Here is a 22,700-nt window from a genome sequence, read left to right as displayed (position 1 = left end):
GCAGTAACTGGATGTTAGACTGTATTGAATTCGTATTATATTTGTGTTTTTATAGTTGTGTGTTGTTAGGCTAGTGTTTTGGTTTGGGTTGTTCAGAGATGGTTGGACTCTTGGGAGCAGGTAGACCACCGGCAGGCCGGTTAACCAACACTAGTCTTGACCATTACTGCACCTCTTACAGACATTCATATGGTGAGATCACACAGTTTATAACCACATACAGCACGGTCTATACTGTCAAGCATGTTCTTAAGATATAAAGGTTGTTACATATTTTTGCTTTATCTATAAGAGTACACTTATTATAAAGTCTTACTGAGAAAACATTTTTCACTGTAAATGATATATATATATATGCATTGTAATTATTTACGTGCCAAATATTTAATTAAATGCAAGTAAAGAAATGTCAACAAAAATGATTTTGTTACACTAATGTATTTGAAATATGAATGAATTATGAATCCATAAATTATGATTTTGGTGCAACCACAGTTGAGGCTTTACCGTGAAATGATTTGTTTTCTGGATAAAATGTCGAGTGTTGTCCAGGTCAGGAGTATTTCCAGCCGCGTCTCGGCCATCATTCTGGGACGGGTTATTGTGCCAACTTTCGTCCTGTCCTCTACTACACCTCCAGCCTGGACCGCTATGATAATCCACACTTCGGGTATGACGGATTGCACATTTACCCCTTCTGTAAATCACTCTAAAACAATATATTTTTGTTTGATATCCTCTCTTAGTCTGTCTCTGCTGGACAGCTTTGAGTCTCAGTCTGAGCGTCATTACCGGCGTCTGGTGCAGCCTGATGGGACGGAGGCTCTGGCCTGCTCGGGGTCCAGACCAAGAGAGAGCGGATATTTACAGCTTCACACTCAGCCAAGACCTGTGCGAGTCAACACACATTCATACAGTAACACAGCAGGTCTTCAGGACTGTTTTAACTAGACGTCATCGTTCTGTTTCTCACTCAGGGAGCTGTGTCCTGTCAGTCAGAGAGTAAAGGACCTTACAGTCCTCGCCGTCCTCTTAGAGTTTTGGGTAAGTAAAAATAGGAATAATTACTGTCGAAAAAAGATCGAAGATTTACTGAAGGCAAGAAACCTAAATGTTTGTTTGTTCGTGCTGTGTTGCATTATGAAAAATGAATAAAGGAGTGCAGATCTTTTTGTAGGCAAACTACTCCGTTTAAACGGTTTTCTTGTGAATTGCCATATTTTATTATTTTGCTTTAATAGTAGTTGTTTATTATTCTAAATTAATTTCATTCATGTTAGTTTTATCCATATTAAACAGTTTATTTAAGCTTAATTCATTTTAGTTACATTTTTAGTGATTTTGTTCTGTGCTTTTGTCATACGATTTTATTTATTGGTATATAGATTTTTTCGCAGCTTTAGTATTAGTTCGATTTTTATTTTAGTGATTCAACGTATCAAATTATTTCAGTTTATTGTTATTGCATTTTCGTTTCGTTTCGTTGAACGTTTACAAATAATATTTTGGCCTTGTTTGATTTGATTTCAGTTCAACTTTACAGTGTTTGAATCATGTTGGAAGTATTTGTTTGTGTATTAGTTGGACACAGAGAGGAAAGTGGTTACACTGAGGGAACCAGCTTACAGCCGAACACTTTTCTACCTCATCATATTAACATGGTGAGTGTGTGTGTGTACCTGCCCTGTTAATAAATACTATTCATGACAGTCTCTGATTGGGTGTTAACGGTTGTCAGGACGACGCACGCAGGACACAGCAAAGTGTGACGAGGACTGACTTCCTTCCAGCATCATTCCTACAGGTGCTCTTAGCCTCCATCTTTACTTTGAAAGATTTTAAAACTGTGTTTCATTTGGATGAGATCTCTATCCTACTTTGATGTGCGTGCATGTTTGTGTGCGTGCGTGTCTCTCTTTCAGGGCAGTGAAGCATTACCAAAACTTGCCTTCTGTGCGCCTCGAGACACTGGATTCACACGAGACACGCAGAAACCTCTGACCAGTTCAGTATGTCTCTCTCTCTCTCGCTATGTCTACAGTTCTTTGGCCTAGGATCAGTTCTTTTCTGGTGTTTTCTGCCCACAGGTCTCTTTTCAAGGTAACTCTAGTGAAGAAAGCAGACAGACGGACAGATCTCCTGCAGTCAGATGGTCCATTGGGCCGATGGTAAAACCAACTTTCAAATATTTTGATTCATCAGTAAATAGTTCAAACTGCACTCTCTGTTTTTAAACCTGGAAGTTTTTTTAACATTCCTTGATGTACCAGTAGAAATAGTGAGTAATAGTAATAGCAAATTTCAACATTTGCTTGACATAGTCTTGTCTAAAATTATAAAACTAAAGGGCTTTAAAGTGATGGAGGTTTCTTAGGACTCGAAGTACTTCTCTGTATCACAAAAACACCGAGAGATGAAATCATACAGTAATCCTTTCAAAATCTGACTCAAAATAGTGTGTGTGTGTATATACAATATATTTTGTGTGTTGGTGCTTTAAGAAGGATTTCTGCCATTGTGTATTCTACAGTGTTCGTCTGGATTCATCCTCAACGCCCCCAACATCACAAGCCTTTCACACACACCAGCCAGCCCACAACATTTCATCACACATTATCAAAGCAAGTGAGTCACGTCTGTGTGTTCTCTTAAAGGCGGCATTGACTGCTCATTTATTTAAATTGGGCGTTTTTGTGCCATGTTGATTTCAAAAGGGAAAATTCAGATATGAAGCATTACTTGACATTCAATTCACAATATTCTTTGTTTTTTATCTTTATGTAAATGTTTATCTTCAGGTTTTGTGACAGAGCGTCAGTGGAGCAGGTGAGAGCAGATTGGATGACAGGAGGCGTACAGATGCACAGACAGAGCGGCTACAGCGAGCGAGACAGCAGCAGGTACACACATAAACCCATCTACCTCTCATTCACAACCACCTGAACATGTGTGAAAATCATCTGTCTGTCTCTCTCACAGGCATAAACTCGGATATCACACCCTGGATGCACAATAAACCAGGAATAGATGAAATACTGGTCTGCGAATCATAAACAAACTATTACTCATATTTGCGATGTCGGCATCTCTGTTGAGTTAAAATCCTATCTCTCGGTATTTAAACTTGGCTGTGTCCTGCACTTTATTCACGTGGGCTAGTAAGCACTTAGCAACACCCTAGCATCATGAAAGTGACTATTGAAGAAGACGTGCTTACCCAAACAGAAGTCGAAAACTGATTTGAGCTTTTTGAATTTTGACACAAAATCGTTGAGGAACAGAACAGAATTGTTAACATCGAACTGAGTGTGGGAACAGCAATATTTAAACACTTTGCATACACAACATCTGATCAGAACGTATGCTTGCACACACATAACCTACACAAAGGCATTAACATGCACAGATAAACACACAAGCGTGCAGTCATGCAGAGAGAGGAGTGGCACTGACAGAAAGCTCAGCTTGCTGGCATATGGGCACAGTTATGGTGCCTGCCTGCTCAGGATTATGTGTGTGTGAGCTTCTGTCTCTTACATCTAACGGCACACACTGCAAAAAATGACATTTATAGCTTAAGAAGCAAAATGACCCAAGATATTAAAGTAACAGTTTACCCAAAAATATAAATTACGTCATCATTTATCCACCGTCAGGTTGGTCCAAACCTCTATTAATGACTTTCTTCTGCTGGACACAAAGGGAGATATTTGGAAGAATGTCAGTAACCAAACCGATCTCATCCTCCATTGACTGCCATAGTAGGAAAAAGAAATACTATGGGAGTCAATGAGGGGTGAGATCTGTTTGGTTACTGACATTCTTCCAAATATCTTCCTTTGTGTTTAGCAGAACAAAGAAATTGTTTTTTCAAGAATTTTTATTTTTGGGTGAACTATCCCTTTAATATTATCATGCAAGACTTAATATTTTGCAAATAAATGTAGATAACCCTGAAAGTAATAGGTCACCCAGTTTCTTTGGTGGCTTAGAAAATATACTATAATATAAAACACATTTTCGAGCCGATATGTACAGTATACAGGCTCTTAGCCACGGTGTACCGCGTATAATGAAAGTGTCTATTTCTGTTTGTTCCTGGCTTCAGAATGCTTTAAGCATAACATCCTTTTTTGTCATTTTGACAGGCCCATTTGTTATTCACTTTCATTATGAAACGTCAACCAGATGATTTTATTTTTTATGGAAGAAAGTGAGACAGGTTTGGACTGTCATCAGCGTCTTTTAGTTTTAAGTTGTAAAATGAATAATGTGCTTGTTTTTTATTTCCTCAAAAAATAATTCAGTGTGCTGGGATGATTGTTTCATACGTGTCACCTGGTAAACCTTTGAAATATAATTATTACACTATATATCTTTATCTTCTTTTTTATCGTATACTATTCTTTTTACATATAGATCATCTGTGTATTGTATTGTGTTATAGTCTCTGTACTGCTGTTGTTGTTTCTGTGCACTAGATGCTTCTTTCACCAAAACAAATGCCTCGTACGTGCAAACATCTGGCAATAAAGCTGATTCTATAAATCCTTTGTGTCTTGGTTAAGCAAGCACCCAGAACTCTCTATCATCACAGTTAAGATTGCATGGACATGCACAGAAGTGTAAATATGTAGGTTTCACGCTGCAGTCTAGCCTGTTGGTTATGCTTTTAATGGCTTGCCGTGCAAAACTGGCATATGAAACAAACAAGCAAACATGCCCTACTTATCACGAGCGAAATCATTGGCGTCGGACCGTGATGGCCCCTCCCATACTGCTGCCACACTCGCACAATGAGTCACATTACAAACGGCAGATGATCTGACTGTGACCGAGGTAGAGAAGCCCGTCCACCGCTTGTTCAAGACTTCGTGTTACCTTGTGTCAGAACGGTGCTAACATAAACTGGCAGTAATGATTAAACGCAGAGACTGTGCTCTTCTCAACAGGTCTGGATTATGTCAGAGCGTTCAGTCTCTTCACAAATACTCGCCGCTTGGGGCGTCAGGATCCAGAACTGACGGCTGGGCCAAAATCGGTCTGACTCATAGCTTTAAAGGTGTCATACAAATTCACTGTTTCTTGAATTTAGAAAATTATCAATTGACTGTAATAACTGTTGTTAGCGTCCACACCACCTAATGACAACGTCTGTTCTAAGCTATTTTAAATGCACGAGCCATTTAAGTTTAAATAGATTGTTTTATTGGTTATTAGTATGAAAAATCGCTCCGGGAGTGATCCCAAGAAACGTTCCTGTGTCTTGTTACTGTTGTGGTGTGGACTCTATGGATGCTATTCTTTTAAATATAGAAGCATTTTTGAAAGCTTATTTATAGCTAAAGGTATCATTATCGTCTTTGGTGTGAACAGGCATTATATGTTATTGTTAACATAGAAATATTTTAGTGGGCAGTGTATAGACCACTTCGTAAGATGTAAACACTGGCCAAAAAGCACTTCCGGTTTCATTTTTTATTTGTAACATATTCGTTTAACTTTCTTTTTTTGGCTCCATTATTTAGTAGTTTGTTTGTTGTTTGGTCAAACGTTTGTTCAGGGTTCAAAATCTGAAACGGGAAGTTCTTCTGGACTAGCGTTGGATCAGAGTTGCTTACGTTTTCCAAAGTGGTCTATAGCAGTGGTTCTCAAACTTTTTCGTTGTAAGGCCCCCTTTGTGTTAAGTGCATCGCTTTGCGGCCCCCCATATAAAGACGTATAATCTTAAACTTAGAATTTGAATTAAACCAAAAACATTCAGTTATACAATGCTGGAACCTCAATTCTTTTGGTTGGTGGTGTCATTTTTCTGATGTTTGATTACATAAAATCTATGATAAATTTCTATATTTCATAAAATGCCACAAAATCTGTGGCCCCCTGGATCCATCTTGGGGCCCCCCAGGGGGCCACGGCCCCCAGTTTGAGAACCACTGGACTATAGTATATACTGTGATCCATTCCAAAGAGTCATAATGAACTAAATCGCAAACAAACATTAGTCCACTTGTGATGCTACATGCGGTTTTTGAATGTGAAAATAAAATTAATTGAATTTAAATGTGTGATGTCCGTTTACAAACCTTTTCATTTATTAGTATCGTAACAGTCATTGAGTGCTGCCTGATTTGCCAGTTGTGGAATGGATACACACTCATTCAGAAACAGGCAAGTAATGTACACATCACAAAGTATTTGCACCAGTTAGACAAATACGTTATCGTGACAGTTTAGAGCAGAGTACATCACGAATGTGAATGAAGGAATGTTTTTGTAAATTGAAACTTGGCTGGTTTAAAGACACCTGAGCCGTGCACAGTCGTGTGAAGGCATTCGCTTCGGTGTTGACTCTGGCGAGCAGAAAGGGGCGGAGACGCGATTCTCTCCACTTCGTGTCACAGATTGTGCCAAAGCACTTGTTTCAGATTCTCACAGCAATAATGACAGACTCAAAACGTTACATAAATATTTTAACAGATGGGATTGAAATGGAGAGAAAGCGTTTAGACGGCACGGTGATGGATGAAGGAAGGAGGAAAGTTCAGTGAAATACTTCTGGACTGGAGTAAGACAGCTGGAAGAGAACATCTGTAAATACAAAGCCAATGGTGGAGGGAAAGAATGAAGAAATTGGGAAAATGAGAACGGGCTGTACCTTTTATATCTGACTTTTATGCCGTTTATTATCATGCCGTGTCATTTTCTCTCAGGACTTGAAGTGATCGTTCACCTGAGAATAAAAATTCTGTGATCATTTATTCCCCTCATGTGGTTGAAAGTCTTTATCTGTTGAATACAAAAGAATGTATATTGAGAAATGTCTAAGGGGTTTGGTGTGCATACAATGGAAGTCAATGGGGTTACATGTTGTTTGGTTACCAACGTTCTTCAAAATATCTTCATTTCTGGGTGAACGATCCTTTTAAACAGAATATTTCCAGCTACACTAGGATCTCTCCTCTGTCCTTACATCGAGTCCTTCGAGCAGAAGACAGCAGAGAGATGGTTTTCTTCAGTATCTGTCTCTCGTCTTGGCTGAAGTATTCCACCACCATGATTTTAAGTGGAAACTTCAATTCTGTGAGAGCGGTTTGGATTTTTGTCAGGTTGTGACTGAGCGATATATTGAATATTGAACATTCGCAACATATCGCAACAGAATTAAATCGGTAACTTTCGCCTCTATCCCCATCTCTGTTTAAAACTTGTGTGCTAGTTTTCAACACTGATTTTTAATGCAATTGTACAATAACAGATTTTTGAGTAAGTTACGGATTGCAGCTTTAAGAAGCATTTCAATACATTAAGTCATTTTAAGGCCACTTGGTCTGAATCTTTTGATGACAATGTTCACCATTTTCAGACGCACCAATATTAAGACATATGGGCCCGGTTTCACAGACGAGGCTTAAGGCTAGTCCCAGACTAAAATGAATGTGTGACCTGTCTTGACTGAATATAACAGTCATATAACAGACTGAAATATGTTAAGATATATCAGTGCCATTGTTTTTTCTCGAGTCGAGATGCACACCTGTAATGTATTCTTCTATGGTATTTTTATAAAAGCAACAAATATCTTCATTCAACTAAGGCATAGTCTTAAACTAAGCTAAGCCGTGTCTGTGAAACTGGGCCGTACACTCTAAAAAATGCTGGGCTATTTTCAACCCAACTGTTGGGTTAAATTAACCCAGGAAGTATTTATACTTGACCCAACACTGGGTTAAGATAACCCAACATTTTGGGTTAAAACATCGCAGCGGTTAATCTACAAACCGACGGTTGGGTTCGTCCATTGCTTACCCAACGCTGGGTTGAAAATAACCCAGCATTTTTAGAGTGTATTACAGTAAATATTGTCAAAAGGCTGAAATTTGATTTTAGTGATATCGTCCAGCCCGGTATCAGATTTTCTTTGCGCCCCACAAGACATGAATCATTGAAACATGTTTGACAAACTCCATGGTTATTTAATAAGAGTATATTTGGTTTCACCAACACACATCACCGCAATTGCAGTATCAAGTGTCTTATAAACAGTACACTCATGTCTAAGAAGAGCTCGGCACGCACGCTCTTACAAACACACAGCACACAATATAGTCATTTTGTGCAGTTTCACAGTTGATTTCTGACAGTTGTGAAGTCTTTAAACCCTGTCATTATTGAAGTCTTGTGTTTGCAACAATGGTCCAGCCAACAAAGTGCTTTTAAAAATAGCAACGCTGTTATACTTCTTTGATGATCTGTTGGGTGCTTGAGTGATGCTAGTTCATGACTTTGTCTTTGAAAAGTTGTTTTTCAGTAAACAGTCATTTAGAAGCACAGCCGCCCGTATTTCCAAGTAAAACACCTTTAGATATCCACCTTCTCCCACTAATACTATCTTTCCGGTTTTTTTTTAGAAAGACGTCATCCCATCAAGGACTTAAGTGCCATTATCGGGGCCTCAAGTATCTCATAGTAATTCTCCAGTTCGGTTTTGGGATTGAACCTGCAACCCTTATGTGTCTGCCACAAGTGGCATCAAACAGAATCGCGAATATAATGATACTTCCACATATGTCCACCCCAAAGAGAGTCAGTTTTGTCATGTTGGGTTGCAAAATTGTTTGGTGGCACACTTAACTTCTAACAGCACGCTATTGTAACCCATGCAAACATTAAGCTCCTCCCTCTTGCGCATATTCCTCTTGCTCCTCGTCTTCGTATTCATAGTCCATTCCTCCTCTTTCGTACTCTAGCACCGCCCTTCCGTACTCATCATACCCCTCGCCCTCACAGATTAGCTCTTCCCTTTCGTACTCCAGACCCTCCTCCTCATACCCAAGCTCAGACTCATCATGTGCCACACCTTGTCTCTCAAGCTCCGCCCCTTGCGATCCATACCCATCCTGCTCTGTCGATGGCACCGTCCCATTTGTTTCTTTCTCTTTAGCTCCTGCCAGATTAAGGGCGGAGCTCATTCTCAGTTTCTTCAGTATTCCGTGAATGATGGGGTTAGCCGCCGCTGCGGCCGCAGCCGCCGCCTCCTCCGCCTCTTTCTCCGCCCGTTCCTTTGCTCCTTTCCTCCTCTCTCTGGCTTGCAGGACCTCCTCGGCTCCCTCTCCGACGATCAACACCTCCTCCCCAACGCGCGGTGGCTCCTTCACAGGGTTGTGGTCATAGGAGAAGAGGCGCAGCGCGGGGAGATGATGCAAGTTGGGAAACTCCGATATCCGATTGCGGTCCATGTCCAGAATCTCGAGCTGCTCCATCTTAAGGAGCACACGTGGGAACTCCTGAAAGCGGTTTCCGTAAAGCCAGAGACCTCTTAGGGCATCCATGCGCCATAGGTCAGAGGGCAGGGTGCGCAGACGGTTGTCCCCCATCTGCAAGGAGCGTAGGTGGGGCAGGTCGTACAGCTGCTTGGGAAAGTGTTGGAAGTAGTTGCTCTCCACCCAGAGACAGCGCAAGCTCTGTAGGTTCCTCATTTCTGCCGGCAGGCTCATCAAACGGTTGCTGCCTAGGTAGAGACACGTGAGGTTGGTCAGCTGGCACACCGACAACGGAACATCATCGAGATTGTTAAAGTCGAGTGCCATGGTGCGCAAACCTTGCAGCCGAACGATGCCCTTGGGGATGTCACGAAGACGATTCCCGCAGACGTAGAGTTTTTCCAAATACTGCAAATACAGGACTTGCCCAGGAAGGCGGCGGAACTTGTAGTAGCTCAAGTCCAATACGGGGTCTCCGCTCGCCAAGAGGTCATCGACTCCCAGCGGCAGGTCCTCATCCTCCACAATCTCTTCTTTTTCCTCCTCCTCTGCCTCTTCCTCTCCTTCTGCCTTTTCATGATCTTTCTTCTCCTCTCCTTCGCCGTCGTCCTCGGCATGCTTTCGAGAGGAGTTGCCCATTACTTTGGCCGGCTAGCCCGGCGTCTGTCTGTGTGTCTCAAGTGTGTTTCAGGACGGGGTGAGAGGGTGAGGCGGTCTGTGGGGTTGGCCCCGCCCCCCTGTGTCTGTTTCAATCTGTAAAATTGACCCAGTACAGCGACGCATGGTGCTGCAGACGACTTCACCTCGGATCCCATACGGCAAAGTCCAATGTCAGCAAACGAAGCAGTGATGCCAGCAAAGAGTCATTGTGAAGTTTTGTGTAGCTTATCTCAATGGGTACTTTTTTCTTTGTAAATAAAAATATTACAAACTGTGCATCAGATAGTAGTAGTAGTAGTAGTAGTAGTAGTAGTAGTAGTAGTAGTAGTAGTAGTAATAATAATAATAATAATAATAGTAGTAGTAATAGTAATTGTAAATATAGTCTGAACCGTAACAGGAATAAAGCTCAATTTTGGCACTGTATGAACACAAACAAAACGTTTCTTTTGTTTAAGACAAATGTCACTTACTCCTAAAATTAAAGTTTTTTCAAAGAATCAAAGAATTTTAACACATTTACTGTGTCAAATCTGCTATGTCTACATTTCCTTCATAGTTGTTAAAAAATATACATTTGTTTTTTTTTAAATGAGACCGTTTGGACTTACAGCACAGTCACAAACTTTCAGTAACAGTCGCAGATGTGTCAAAGCTCGTGCTGATCGGTGCCTGCGCGGGCACGCGGCGCTCGTCCCGGTGGCCGTCCGCGGATCCCGGGCTCGTACTCTCACGCTGACCTGGCCGGCGGCAATGTGAACCGAACCGATGATGTGATAATAACTCCGGTCTGTGTGAACCGAGCGGACGGAAATCGCATGCGCAATCCTTTGAGACGTCAGCGTAAAGTTTCCAGCCGTGCTCGAGGCTCTCTCGTTCACTCTCTCTCTCTCTCTCCCTCGCTCTTTCTCTGTCGGACGATCAAACCCGTCTCGCGTTTCTCTCTGTCGGTTCGGAGCATAAAGCGTTGTCATGGACCGTCTCTCTTTTCCTTAGCAACCGAAACAGGGACATGAGAGTTACATACTGTCACGTGGTCAGAGAGAGAGAGAGAGAGAGAGAGAGAGACAGAGAGAGAGAGAGAGAGAGAGAGACAGAGAGAGAGAGAGAGAGGGGGGGGCGATCAAACTCCATTATTACAAGTTCTTGTTGCGCAAAAAAGGAAACATTTTCATTAAAAGAATTGTAGGCTATTATCAGGCTGTTATTTATCATATTATAATACAGTATTTTGATATTACGTTTATTATAAGAAGAGTTTGAAGAGTTTATTTACAAAAACAAATAAAAAATGTTTTTATTATCGTGGTATTTGTATTATTATACTTAATTAAAACAACCCACCTATCACTTGGAATACACAAACATAATTTCTGAGTTATCTGTTTTTGCAAATAAACTCTTCATTTTATTTATACATTATTTAAAGCAAATAGGTTTATGCTACTTTGGCCTGATGAAAAAAGATGTGTATTGTATTGTACACATTTTAGCTGCTTTACATTAATAGGAAAATTCTCAGAATAAATAATATTTAAGATTGTAAAGGGAAATGCAACAGAGTTGAATAAACTAATAAATGTACTGCGTTGGGTTATTCTATCTCAAACTAACACTCCTGGCCTAACATCCAGCACTTTAACATACAGCAATTGTGCATATATTTTACTCAATTTTCTCTTTGCAGCAGGCCTTTGGGCAGATATAGTTGCCCAATAAGACTCTACATTAACTTTCAAGAATAATTAATTTTTATCTAACCTGTTATCTAGTCCTATAAAACAGAAAGAAAAGTCTTTGGTTTTTTTATCCTATTTAATTTTAATCTTTAATTTAATTGTATTTGCTAAACCTTGATGTTTAATAATGAATGATTAATAAATAGTATCATGAAGTGCATGTATGGCATTGTAATTCTCTGCACTGATAAGTGTACAGTAAATGTGCAGACTCGGGAGGTTTGTAGTACTCAAGTGTTGGTGTGAAGCATCAAAGTTCAACTCCGCTCTTCCACGATGTCAGGGAGCTCACGCACCCCCTAGCGGCCAGATTACGTCATCGACCCCTACGAACCTGACCGTAACGTGATGACATGCAGGTATTTCCTAAAAGCAAATCTTTTCTGAACCCCTTGAAGAAATAGCTAAGACCCCCATTTAACCCACAAATTACTCATTAATATTCATGAACTGAGCTGATGGTGAGGTTTACAACGTGTCCCTGCCCACTTGTTTAGTTCATTCCTACGTCCCTGATGAAGGCCAAAGTCTTTAGCAGTGTATTTTTTAATCAGTTTCGGGTCACAATGACATATAAATGCCCCACATACATTATATGTTTCTTGAATGGAATCATGAATGTGTCCAAAACTCTATAACCCCAAATGATTGTGCAGTATTGTGAGGATGGCATGTATTGTGTTGTTTTGTATTTCCCTATTGTTTATTGTCAAAGTAATATTCCAGCTCCATTTTGTTCTTTAATGTCATCTTTGAACCTGTGCTTAAATGAGCATTTATGAGCATCTCTCAGTCTTATCATATCATATTATGTTATCACAGAATAAATGCTGCAGAAATTATTCACAGCTGTACATAGCCTATCGTGACAGTGGTCAGACAAAATACAGAATGGTAAATAAACACACACTGTGGTGTTTTCTTCACAAAAAAGTCCAAAGTTCATCCTTTTCATCTAAAATGTTCTGCTTAACATTCAATTAGAATTACCAGACAGGACCTTTTTATTCTTGTATTTGAAGTCAAGTTTACTTGAAATATTTTTGCATATGTGTTGAGTTGACTATAGCTATAGATTACACATTTTCAGAGAATTCATAGTTAAACGATTAGCTGCACCTTTAAAATGCCAGAAAATAACAATTTAGACACAAAATGTTCTTCAGATTAAAGGTAAGAAATATTTTTAAAGAACCTTTGACTGAATGGTTCTTTGGGGTACCAAAACGTGTTCATCTTTGGCATTGCGAAGAACCTTTAAATCACATTTATTTTAACAGTGTGTGGTTACAAGTTAATTTAAGAAGAAACTAACAACACAACATGACATTTTGGCGCCAGTATTTTTAATAACCTGTGCATTACCCGATACAATGTTTTATACCAGCCTACTTGAACATTAAAACGATGTGGGGCGTAAACTATAACGTAAATTTACTTTTGTTAGCCTGTTCTTTACCATAACATATTTATAAACATGCACAAAAAAACCGTTGTTACAAATGCATCGTGAAAAAAATCTAAATTTTTCCCGTAAATTTCGCAGCGCATCTGCAATTTGTGGTTTCACAGCACCGGACTGACGGTTATGTGGGACTCGAACTGTAATAACTTCTATTTATTTCCCGCCCTCCCAAAGATCTCACTGTCTTCCTATTGGCTGATCGCTCGCGAGCCTGACGCGGAGCCGTCGCTGATTGGTCGGCTGCACTCGAATGATCTGTTCGGAATTCGGCAGCAGTACAGAAGTGATGCAGTGTGGGTGTATAAGACAGCATGAGCCCAACATCAGACTCCTTTACCCATCACACACACACTGCGTGATAAAGTGTGTGCTTCAAGTGCCTGTGGACAGGGTGAGTGAGTGATTTATTCAAACATGCATTTTATAAAGTTACATAAACGATAAAGAAATGTTTGGTCATCAGTACTTTACTTTACTGTGTTCACGTTTCATCATAATACTAAGATAATGTAACATTTACAAAGCACGCTGTTTAAAAGTATGCAAAAAAAAAGAATTGTGCATATAAGACGGTGCATGAAAAACATTTCGCTATATAAAAACACATCAATGGATTGATGTGACAAAAGCAAAATTCAGTAAGAGAACGCAAATTTGCGTCACTACGTGTATTTCAGCACGAGTTCATTCGGTTTGCCTGTGCTGTCCATTATGAATGAGATTACGTGAGCATCCATTGTGTCATTCCTAAACAAAGACAAGCGCTGTTTTACTTAAAAAAGGGGAAACGAGCTGTTTATTACATTAAAGAACTATTTTTATATAAAAAATAATAATGTGTGAACGTCGGCGTTTGTGCACAGAGAAGCAGTACGAGATTATTATCTTTTTATATTGTTTCGGCTTTTGCCGAGTACTAAACTCTATCCCAACACCTGTAGAAATCCTACTGTTTTCGCTCAGAATTATTGCGCATTCGATGCATTTCTTTCCAACTGAATGCATGTTGTGTAATTGCAGTGAAGCTGAAGAAAACGTGCAGCACGAGAGTTTGAGTGATGGGCGGCGGAGGGCAGCAGACGGACCGGGTGTCCGGCACCGAGCGCAGGTTCGGCTCTTACAGCTGGGAGGAGGTGCAGAAACACACGAAGCGCGGGGATCAGTGGATCGTGGTGGAGAGGAAGGTTTATGATGTGAGTCAGTGGGCGAAGAGACACCCTGGAGGACTGAGGATTCTTGGACACTATGCTGGAGAAGATGCGACGGTAAAACACTGACAGACAAGGAATAACTTTAAAGGAGTTCAACTTCTCAATGAAAATCCTGTCATCATTTACACGCCCTCTTGTCATTTCAAAACCTGTACTTTCTTTGATATCTATGATATCTACTTGGATTTTGGGGCACTTTTTTGTGCACCTTGCCAAAAATATATTTAAATTCTTATATATTTAAAATCTAAAATAAATACTATCTATGGTATTATAATGTTTGCAGTTGAGAAACAAAGACTGTGTCTCCAAACTAAGTGAGCTGCCATCTTGGATATCACTTTTTATGATGAAATAGTAAATATTTGACTTAAATATTCATAATATAAGAAACCATAAAAATGAGGTATTTGACATTTAACAATAATATTAGAATACTATAACAAAGGCTGTGAGTTTAACCTTAGTAAACTGCCATACACGGCATTTACATCTGAGTAATAAAATAGTTTACAGTTTACATTAAAAGTATGAAACTTGAAAATATAAATACAATAAAAGTATACCTTAGACTACTGCAAAGCAAAGATTGCATCCTTTTCAATATTATTATAAATATTAAACATTGCACATACAAAAATCAAATATACAATGCATATTTGACATAAATATGATATACTCCAGGCTGCTGCAGAGAAGCTGTGATTTTAAACTTGCTAAACTTTGTAGACAGCATTTTTGGGCATCATAATTGTGCCATGATGCCATATTAAAGCCCAAAACTGCTGTCTAAGTAGGTACCACACTACTGAGACACAAGCATTCAGGCATTCATTTGTTCTGATGTAAATGCAATTGTATGTAATCAGTGTTTCGTTTGTGTTTAATCTTAGGAGGCGTTTACTGCGTTTCACCCAAACCTCCAGCTGGTGAGGAAGTACATGAAACCGCTGTTGATCGGTGAGCTGGAGGCGTCTGAACCCAGTCAAGACCGGCAGAAGAACGTGAGTATAGACCGTTTCATCGGACGCGCGCGCGCCTGACCCCCAGTTAACTTCCGGTTTGTGTTTGGCTAGTGTCTAATATAACTATTCATATTTAATTTAATTTATGTTCATATTAATTTGTATTCATATTTTACTTTATAATAACTATTAAATAAACGATTTGTCGAATTTTGTTGTATGTACATTTTATTTGTTGAATGGGTCCTGTAGTTCGGTCGCATTTAAACAAACCGTATGGTACATTGACATCTAGCGGTTGAGCTTGGTATCGCAGTTTAAATTCAAAATATTGGAGAGACGTTTAACCAAGTAACGGTTCTTCTCGGTTTCTTTTGATTGTTATCAGAAATAATCTGCAGGCACTTCTATTGTTTGTAAATGTGTACCGAAAGTTCAGTTGGGAGGGGGGGTCGCAAACGTGCGCATGCGCAGTAACGTTTGTTTACGTTGTTAAGATGAAACCGTCCATAGAGTTAAAAACCAGGACCTTCACCCTCACCTTCACAACAGCACTCTATAAAGACTCGTTCACTCAGATCTGACAAATGACAAAAGCGCAAACATACATTCTAAAATGGCTGTTGGATTTACATGATGTTTGTTTGCGGAATCAGTCACCCAAAAATGAAAATTCTTTCATCATTTATTCAGCCTCATGGCATTCCAAACTTGTATGATTTTCATTCTTTTTGTCTTCTTCTGCAGAAGACATTTCGAAGAACGTTGATAATCATTGACTTCCACTGTATGGACACAAAACCACTGAGACATTTCTCAAAATATCTTCTTTTGTGTTTCACTGAAGACAGAGTCATATACAGGTTTAAACCACACAAGGGGGAATAAATCATTGCAGAATTGTTTTTTTGTGTGTGTGAACCGTCCCCTCAAATGTCTCTATCACTCTTCACCCATTGGTTAGATTTACACGAAATTTGGATTCGTATTGTTTTACTTCAGGAGCTTACGAAGAAGTTTGATTCCAAGCAACAGATGGTTTATATTTTTATAAGTTTTGGATCATTTCCGGAGTTATCTGACCTTTAAACAGATCAACGCCTTTTTACCCTGTCCAGTTGGTTGAGCTGTAGCTCAGACACCCACATAACAGCTTGTTGATTTGAGCTTTAACATTAAACCTTTGTCAACGTCCTTTGCCCTGTTCCATCGAAAACTCTTTTGGTGTTTGTGGGAAGCCTATATGGTCAGTCAGAGAAATATGAATCTAAAGTTAGTCCTTATGTGTTTGAAATCGTGCGCTATTTTAACCTGTGCAATAAAAACAACCCAAGGTTTGCACTTTAACCGAACTGCAGCTACTGTAAATACGACTGTCATTCTCATAAGTGTTACCATAAAAAAGAAAAATCACAGACGAGATCTCTTTTAATACCTCAAACATTGCTCCTAGAGAGCAAATGGAAACTTTTTCTTGAGTCTCGTCCGCGTCTCAGATATTTCTCCTGAGAAAAAGAGTCAGAAGTCACACAAGTGTCTCTGTTATCGGCGTTTCAGATGTCAACACTGTGTCAAACTGAGCTCAGATTTGTCAATATTATTGAAGATCTCAATATGAACTCAAACATTTCTCATCTAATTGACCCAAATCCAGATGATTTCAACTCTACAATCTTCACTCATTTACACCTCCATGCTCTTCATGTGTCTCGACTATTGCGCTCTCATTTATATTGAGTTGATATTTATATTATTCAAACTTTGACGGAGCAACATCTGAGCAGTTTGTTTCTTTCAGGCCGCTCTTGTGGAAGATTTCCGAGCCCTGCGTGAGCGTCTGGAAGCTGAGGGTTGTTTTAAAACCCAGCCGCTGTTCTTCATCTTGCATCTGGGTCACATTCTGCTCCTGGAGGCCGTCGCTCTGCTCATGTTGTGGTACTTTGGAACCGGCTGGATCACCACGGCTGTGGTTGCTGTTTTACTGGGTACAGCGCAGGTATGACAGACGTTTATGAGATGTATTCACATTAAAGACCAACAGTGTTCTGCCGTCACCGTCAGAGAGCAGGTTCACGATGTCTTTTCATCGGACTAACATTGAAAATCACAGCGGATGTGTTTGTCTTTATGTGTTGTGTAGTCTCAGGCTGGATGGCTGCAGCATGACTTTGGTCACCTGTCCGTGTTTAAAACATCAGGATGGAATCATTTAGTGCACAAGTTTACCATCGGACAACTGAAGGTAAGAAACGTTTACAGACCTGTTCGAATAATACAGTAAACCACGTGAGAACATCTAAGTCAGTATGATAAAAACAAGCTTACAATTCAAATAGAAATGTATAGATTTTATATTCCTAAAATGTATTTTGCCATTTATATATCGGGCATGTGTTTTTTTGTGCGTGATCACAGGGCGCGTCCGCCAACTGGTGGAACCATCGGCACTTCCAGCATCACGCTAAGCCCAACATCATCAAGAAAGATCCAGACGTCAACATGCTCAATGCGTTTGTGGTGGGAGATGTTCAGCCGTTGGAGGTAAACGCACATCGTCCGTACATGAACATGATCTCTTGTGTTATTAAACACGTTCTTTATTTCTCCGTTACAGTACGGGATTAAAAAGATCAAACGTATGCCCTACAACCATCAGCACAAGTATTTCTTCTTCAGTAAGTCAAGCAACATTATTGCTGTCGTCATTTGGAGCTGATCTGAATCTTAAAGACATCCATGCAGGATTGTTTTTTTATTTATTTAAATGTTTTTAAATGATTTCGAATTTCCTTAATATCATTTGGGTAATATTTCTGAAATAAGATTCATTATTCTGAAAAACGTTCAGCGCAGATCAAGGCACATTTCTGTTCGTATCTTTGAATTGCAGGGGATATCTGGATATTTCATTCCCCTTCTCTCTTTTCTCAGTTGGACCGCCTCTGCTCATCCCAGTGTATTTCCAGTTCCAGATCATTCACAACATGATCTCGCATGGTCTTTGGGTGGTAGGTTGCCATGACAACTGTTTCCACTTCGTGGCTGATGAGCTGCTGTTGAAATGAGATGTTTAATAAGGGTTTCTTCTTATGTCGTCTCTTCTGCAGGACTTTATTTGGTGTGTAAGTTACTACGTTCGATACCTCCTGTGTTTCACACAGTTCTATGGCTTCTTTGGAGCGGTGCTTCTGTTTAACGTTGTGAGGTATCGCAGACCTATACACCTTTAACATGGTTGTTATAGTGACCCAGTATGTGAAATCCTGCGAAGTCTCAAAATTGTATTCAATCATTAATTCAAATATATTTCTACAGTTTCTTTTTGAACTAAACTTACAGTCATAAAATGGAAGCACACGTTGTCTCAGAACGGCTGTATGAATGTGTCTTTGTGTTGGTCTGCAGGTTCATCGAGAGTCACTGGTTTGTGTGGGTGACCCAGATGAGTCACATCCCCATGAACATCGATCACGAGAAGCATCAAGACTGGTTTAGTATGCAGGTACACTCACTGTTAGTCTTCACAGCAGCATGAAGATACGCAGTCAGACACACGGTTTGATGAACGCTCCCTTTTCTCTCCTTCAGCTGGTGGCAACCTGTAACATTGAGCCGTCCTTCTTCAACGACTGGTTCAGTGGACACCTCAACTTTCAGATTGAGCACCAGTAAGTATGTGGAACGGTTTGTGCGGGTCATCCTTTCTGTAAACCAAGGCTGTGCAATATCGAGAAGTTCCGAATTAGTTTCTCATTTACTGTGAATTTAAATTGAGTTAGCAAACGTAATGCAACTTGAAATCACACAAATGCCAACAAACAAAAATGGCAACGAAATGGGAAAACAGAATTTCAAGAATTTCTAATCTTTAGCATTTTAAAGTCTTGTGGCTGCCCAGAAACCTTATTTATTTATATCAATAAACACCCACATGTACATGGACGAAATGTGTGGGGTATATTTGGAAACATGATATATTTCCCTTTATTGATAAAAACACATTATATTTCCTAAGAACAGAATAAACCAATATTTTTTCATTATCTCAAAATAATCGAATACATCTAATAATAATATATGAAGAGTTTGGTTCCAAAATGAGATATCTCTGTTTTAAAAAAAAAAAAAAATCATGATTTTTATTATGTTTTATTGTGTTAGTTAGCTGTACTTTTTGAGTTATTATGACTTAAATCAAAACAAACCAACTGCAGTTGGACTGATATTAATTGGAATGCACAATAAAAACATGATTTTTGAATCAAACTTTTCATATAGAAATGTATATATTTTTGAGCAAAAAATACTTTTCTGTTGTGTGACTCATTTGCAAAAGTGATATGCGACTTATGCAACACATGATTTAAAAAATAATTTCGACATAGTTTCATATGCCTTCATCAGACTTTATTCTGCAATTTAGTGGAAAATCATATAAATGTTTTGCAGCTCATTACGATTTTTAGTAACATTCAAGAATATTAAAGAAATGACTCAAAAACGTTTCTCTGCATCTACAGTGTAACGAATTCTGAATATCTTTAAGACGTAACTAAAAGTGGATATTGCACTGGCTGTTTTTTATTTAGGCCTACTTCAACTTACACAACATTTACAATTTGCTGTCTATCTAAACACATTGCCGTAAAGCTTACAGTATGTTTTATACAAAAAAAATTTTTAAGATCGATAACATTTTGATTTAGGAGTGAATTTTGGCACTCTGTGTGAAAGAATCCATAGCGATTTATACAGTATGCAAAAGTAAAGAATGTGCCATGAATTCTTTAAATCACTTTTTTCTCCAGTCTTTTTCCCACAATGCCCCGACACAACTACTGGCGCGCCGCCCCTCAAGTCCGGGCCTTATGTGAGAAACATCGAGTAAAGTACAACGAGAAGACATTGTTCCGGGCTTTTGCGGACGTCGTCAGGTATGACCTGAATATCGAATGTCTAGGTTTCATTGCAAATATTATTCTTCAACTTTGCTTAAAGTGTACTTATTTTTATTTTCTTAAAAACATAAAACAACAACATTGCACCAATTTATGGATGGCCCATAAAAAAGGGTTAATGGCAAACAATCTTTTGTAAACCATAAACAAAATCCAGATTTGTTTTGCACACACGTAAGCACTCATTTCTTTCTTTCTGCTTGCTTGCAGGTCTTTGGAAAAATCCGGAGAACTCTGGCTGGACGCTTACCTTCACAAATAATTGACAAATAAACAAACCCCTCCCATTTAAACCAGAAATACGCCCAATCAGAATGAAGAATTTATAGGCGTGTCAGTGGACTGACAGTGATTGAGTAGTTTATTAGCTGTTAAGGATGGCACTAAACCACCGGTCGATCAGTTGATGTCGAGCACTTTTGTTTTTGATATTGTGTTGTCTGGGATTGGAATGTAATTGGCACTTTAAATGTGATGAGACTGAATTCGCTTTTAATAAAGGATGATGAGAAAGTTCATGAATGTGCAGGTGCATAATGGTACGAGAAAGTCGTGTCTGCTGGAATACAGATGTAGCTGTTAGAGATATTTTAAAACGATTGTGTTTAGTAATAATTTTATTTTTTTAAATTTACAATACAATGATTTGTTTTTATAAATAACATTTTGACAAAAGCTAGCAGAGGGTAATACTAAGAGATTGTAGCGCAGGTTTAATTTGAATTGCAATGACTTGGATTACTGATTAAACTCAACCTGTGCATTGACACTAAACTTAACTGCTTGTTTTTTTTCTTTTAAGATTTAACACAAGATTGTATACATTTTTTACTTCTCTCTAAATGTCCTTTGTGAGAATATAAAGCATGTCTACCACGTTGACAGAAATGGAATAGAAAGAGATCAATTTACTGTTCTTGCTTCATTCATACATGACAATGATCAGCATGAGAACGTGTGTGTTGAGACTAGTTTTAGCACATTATTTACATACGCAGCATGATGCATTTCTCAGTACAGACTTCCAGAACATTCTAAACATTCACTCTGTTTACAGACAAAAATTCTCAATCTGTCAAGAATATGTCCAGGTTTTATATACAGCATACTGTATATGCACATGGACATGTTTGACTCGCACATTGTTTTCATGCAGTAAGAGTTTATAAGCATTTATCAACATGAAGAAGATTTGGAAACTTCTGGATATGGATAAATGACAGTAAGGTCCGTACATACACTAATATTAAAAAGCACCAACAATAAATATACAATTAAAAAATACGTCAGATTAGACGTTTGGAGGACAGCATGGCAGAATCTACACTTCATCATCTGAGTTCATTAAAGGGTTCCGTCGATCAGCTACTGTTGCCAGGTGACGCTTTGATTGACAGTTCCAGTGAGCGCGATCAGATGTCGCCGGATTCGATTTTCTCTTGCCGTTTCTTCATGATTTCCTGGAGTTCAGATTCTCCTTGACTCTTCTAATAGAAAAAGAAGCCAAAGGAAAGCTAAAGGTACATTTGTATGACTACACAGTGTTAAACTAATACAGAAAAAGTGAAATGTTGAGACAATAAACATACGTCAGCTAGATTCATTTATAGACTGAATCAGAATGAATTGTATAATATACAGCTGCTGAAAAAAAAGTGAAAATTTACCATTGATAGGTCATTTTAAAACGATCATTTTTGACTTTTCTCCCAAATTCTAAAAGAAAATATTGTTTTTGTTTGCGTTTGCATTTGCAGAACATTCGAAACAGGACAAACTGGTCAAAATAACAAAAAAAAGCAATGTGTGCAGATCTTGAACACAGCAAATAAAACAAGTTCATATTCATGTTTCAACAACACAATACTCATGTTTTCACACATATTTTAAGATAAGTTCAAAAATGAATATATAATGGAATAAGCCTGATGTGTCTTCGCATTCTCTTGCACTGACTTTATGTCAGTCCTGAGGTTTTCCTTGACAGCTTATAATTCATATTAAATGACGCTTTTTAAAATCCAAAAGCTTTTAGATTTAAAGGAGTAGTTCACTTCAAAATAAGCCCCCATTGACTTTCCATAGTAATTTTTGATCCTACTATGGATTGTCAACGGGGGTTTATTTTGAAGTGAACTAATCCTTTAAATGTAGGTTTAATGTTAGGGGATTAAATATACAGTTTGTACAGTATAAAAATGATTATGTCTGTGAAAAATTCCCATAAAACATAGAAACGACTTGTGCGTGTGCGTGTCGTTGCTGACCTCCAGTTGTGCTTTCTGCACAGTGATCTGACTGTAGACCCTCGAGCCCTCGTCTCCGCACACAGACTTCAGATGCTCCTTATTGAGGGAGAACAGCTGTGCACCTGTCAGGATGCCCAGACGCTCCACCGTCCTGCAACAGAAGACACCAGCCACAGTATGAGAAAACACT

At 38.9% G+C, this 22,700-nt stretch overlaps 4 protein-coding genes across 7 annotated transcripts in view; 2 read left to right on the top strand and 2 right to left on the bottom strand.

Moving 5' to 3' along the window:
• Positions 1 to 6: 6 nt before the first annotated feature.
• Positions 7 to 13,388, top strand: saxo4 (stabilizer of axonemal microtubules 4). Of its 3 annotated transcripts, XM_057329731.1 has the most exons (11): positions 7 to 192; positions 553 to 670; positions 747 to 891; positions 978 to 1,044; positions 1,582 to 1,661; positions 1,739 to 1,804; positions 1,923 to 2,009; positions 2,088 to 2,168; positions 2,531 to 2,625; positions 2,799 to 2,900; positions 2,980 to 3,707. In XM_057329731.1, exons 1-11 carry the CDS (start codon positions 99 to 101, stop codon positions 3,014 to 3,016), a joined length of 972 nt encoding a protein of 323 aa, XP_057185714.1. In that variant the 5' UTR covers positions 7 to 98; the 3' UTR covers positions 3,017 to 3,707. The 3 variants fall into 3 exon arrangements, with proteins under 3 accessions (XP_057185714.1, XP_057185713.1, XP_057185712.1); XM_057329730.1 differs by lacking the exons at positions 7 to 192; positions 2,980 to 3,707 and adding an exon at positions 13,302 to 13,388 and having other exon boundaries at positions 380 to 891; XM_057329729.1 differs by lacking the exon at positions 7 to 192 and having other exon boundaries at positions 380 to 891.
• LOC130551797 (leucine-rich repeat-containing protein 10B) lies at positions 6,956 to 10,943 on the bottom strand. Its single transcript, XM_057329721.1, has 2 exons — positions 10,535 to 10,943; positions 6,956 to 10,170 (listed from the first exon to the last, which is right to left on the bottom strand). Exon 2 carries the CDS (start codon positions 9,900 to 9,902, stop codon positions 8,670 to 8,672), a length of 1,233 nt encoding a protein of 410 aa, XP_057185704.1. The 5' UTR covers positions 9,903 to 10,170; positions 10,535 to 10,943; the 3' UTR covers positions 6,956 to 8,669.
• A 16-nt stretch (positions 13,389 to 13,404) lies between the features above and the next one.
• fads2 (fatty acid desaturase 2) lies at positions 13,405 to 21,635 on the top strand. Its single transcript, XM_057329719.1, has 13 exons — positions 13,405 to 13,518; positions 14,148 to 14,392; positions 15,232 to 15,342; positions 17,102 to 17,299; positions 17,444 to 17,545; positions 17,719 to 17,844; positions 17,918 to 17,978; positions 18,235 to 18,311; positions 18,411 to 18,508; positions 18,709 to 18,805; positions 18,892 to 18,971; positions 20,112 to 20,237; positions 20,472 to 21,635. The coding sequence occupies exons 2-13, from the start codon at positions 14,186 to 14,188 to the stop codon at positions 20,521 to 20,523; spliced, it is 1,335 nt and encodes a 444-aa protein (XP_057185702.1). The 5' UTR covers positions 13,405 to 13,518; positions 14,148 to 14,185; the 3' UTR covers positions 20,524 to 21,635.
• The window catches only part of eps8l2 (EPS8 like 2), a 25,019-nt gene continuing 23,468 nt past the window's right edge, over positions 21,150 to 22,700 (bottom strand). For both annotated transcript variants that reach the window (XM_057329705.1, XM_057329706.1), the window contains 2 exons: positions 22,529 to 22,661; positions 21,150 to 21,748 (listed from right to left, as the gene is read on the bottom strand). In XM_057329705.1, coding sequence (XP_057185688.1) covers positions 21,674 to 21,748; positions 22,529 to 22,661 — 208 coding nt within the window. In that variant the 3' untranslated portion in view covers positions 21,150 to 21,673. The remainder of the gene's footprint in view (positions 21,749 to 22,528; positions 22,662 to 22,700) is intronic.

Source organism: Triplophysa rosa, linkage group LG3, assembly GCF_024868665.1.
Source record: "Triplophysa rosa linkage group LG3, Trosa_1v2, whole genome shotgun sequence".
Lineage (NCBI taxonomy): Eukaryota > Metazoa > Chordata > Actinopteri > Cypriniformes > Nemacheilidae > Triplophysa > Triplophysa rosa.
Note: the sequence above shows the minus strand (reverse complement) of the source record. Positions and strands in the feature narration are given on the sequence as shown.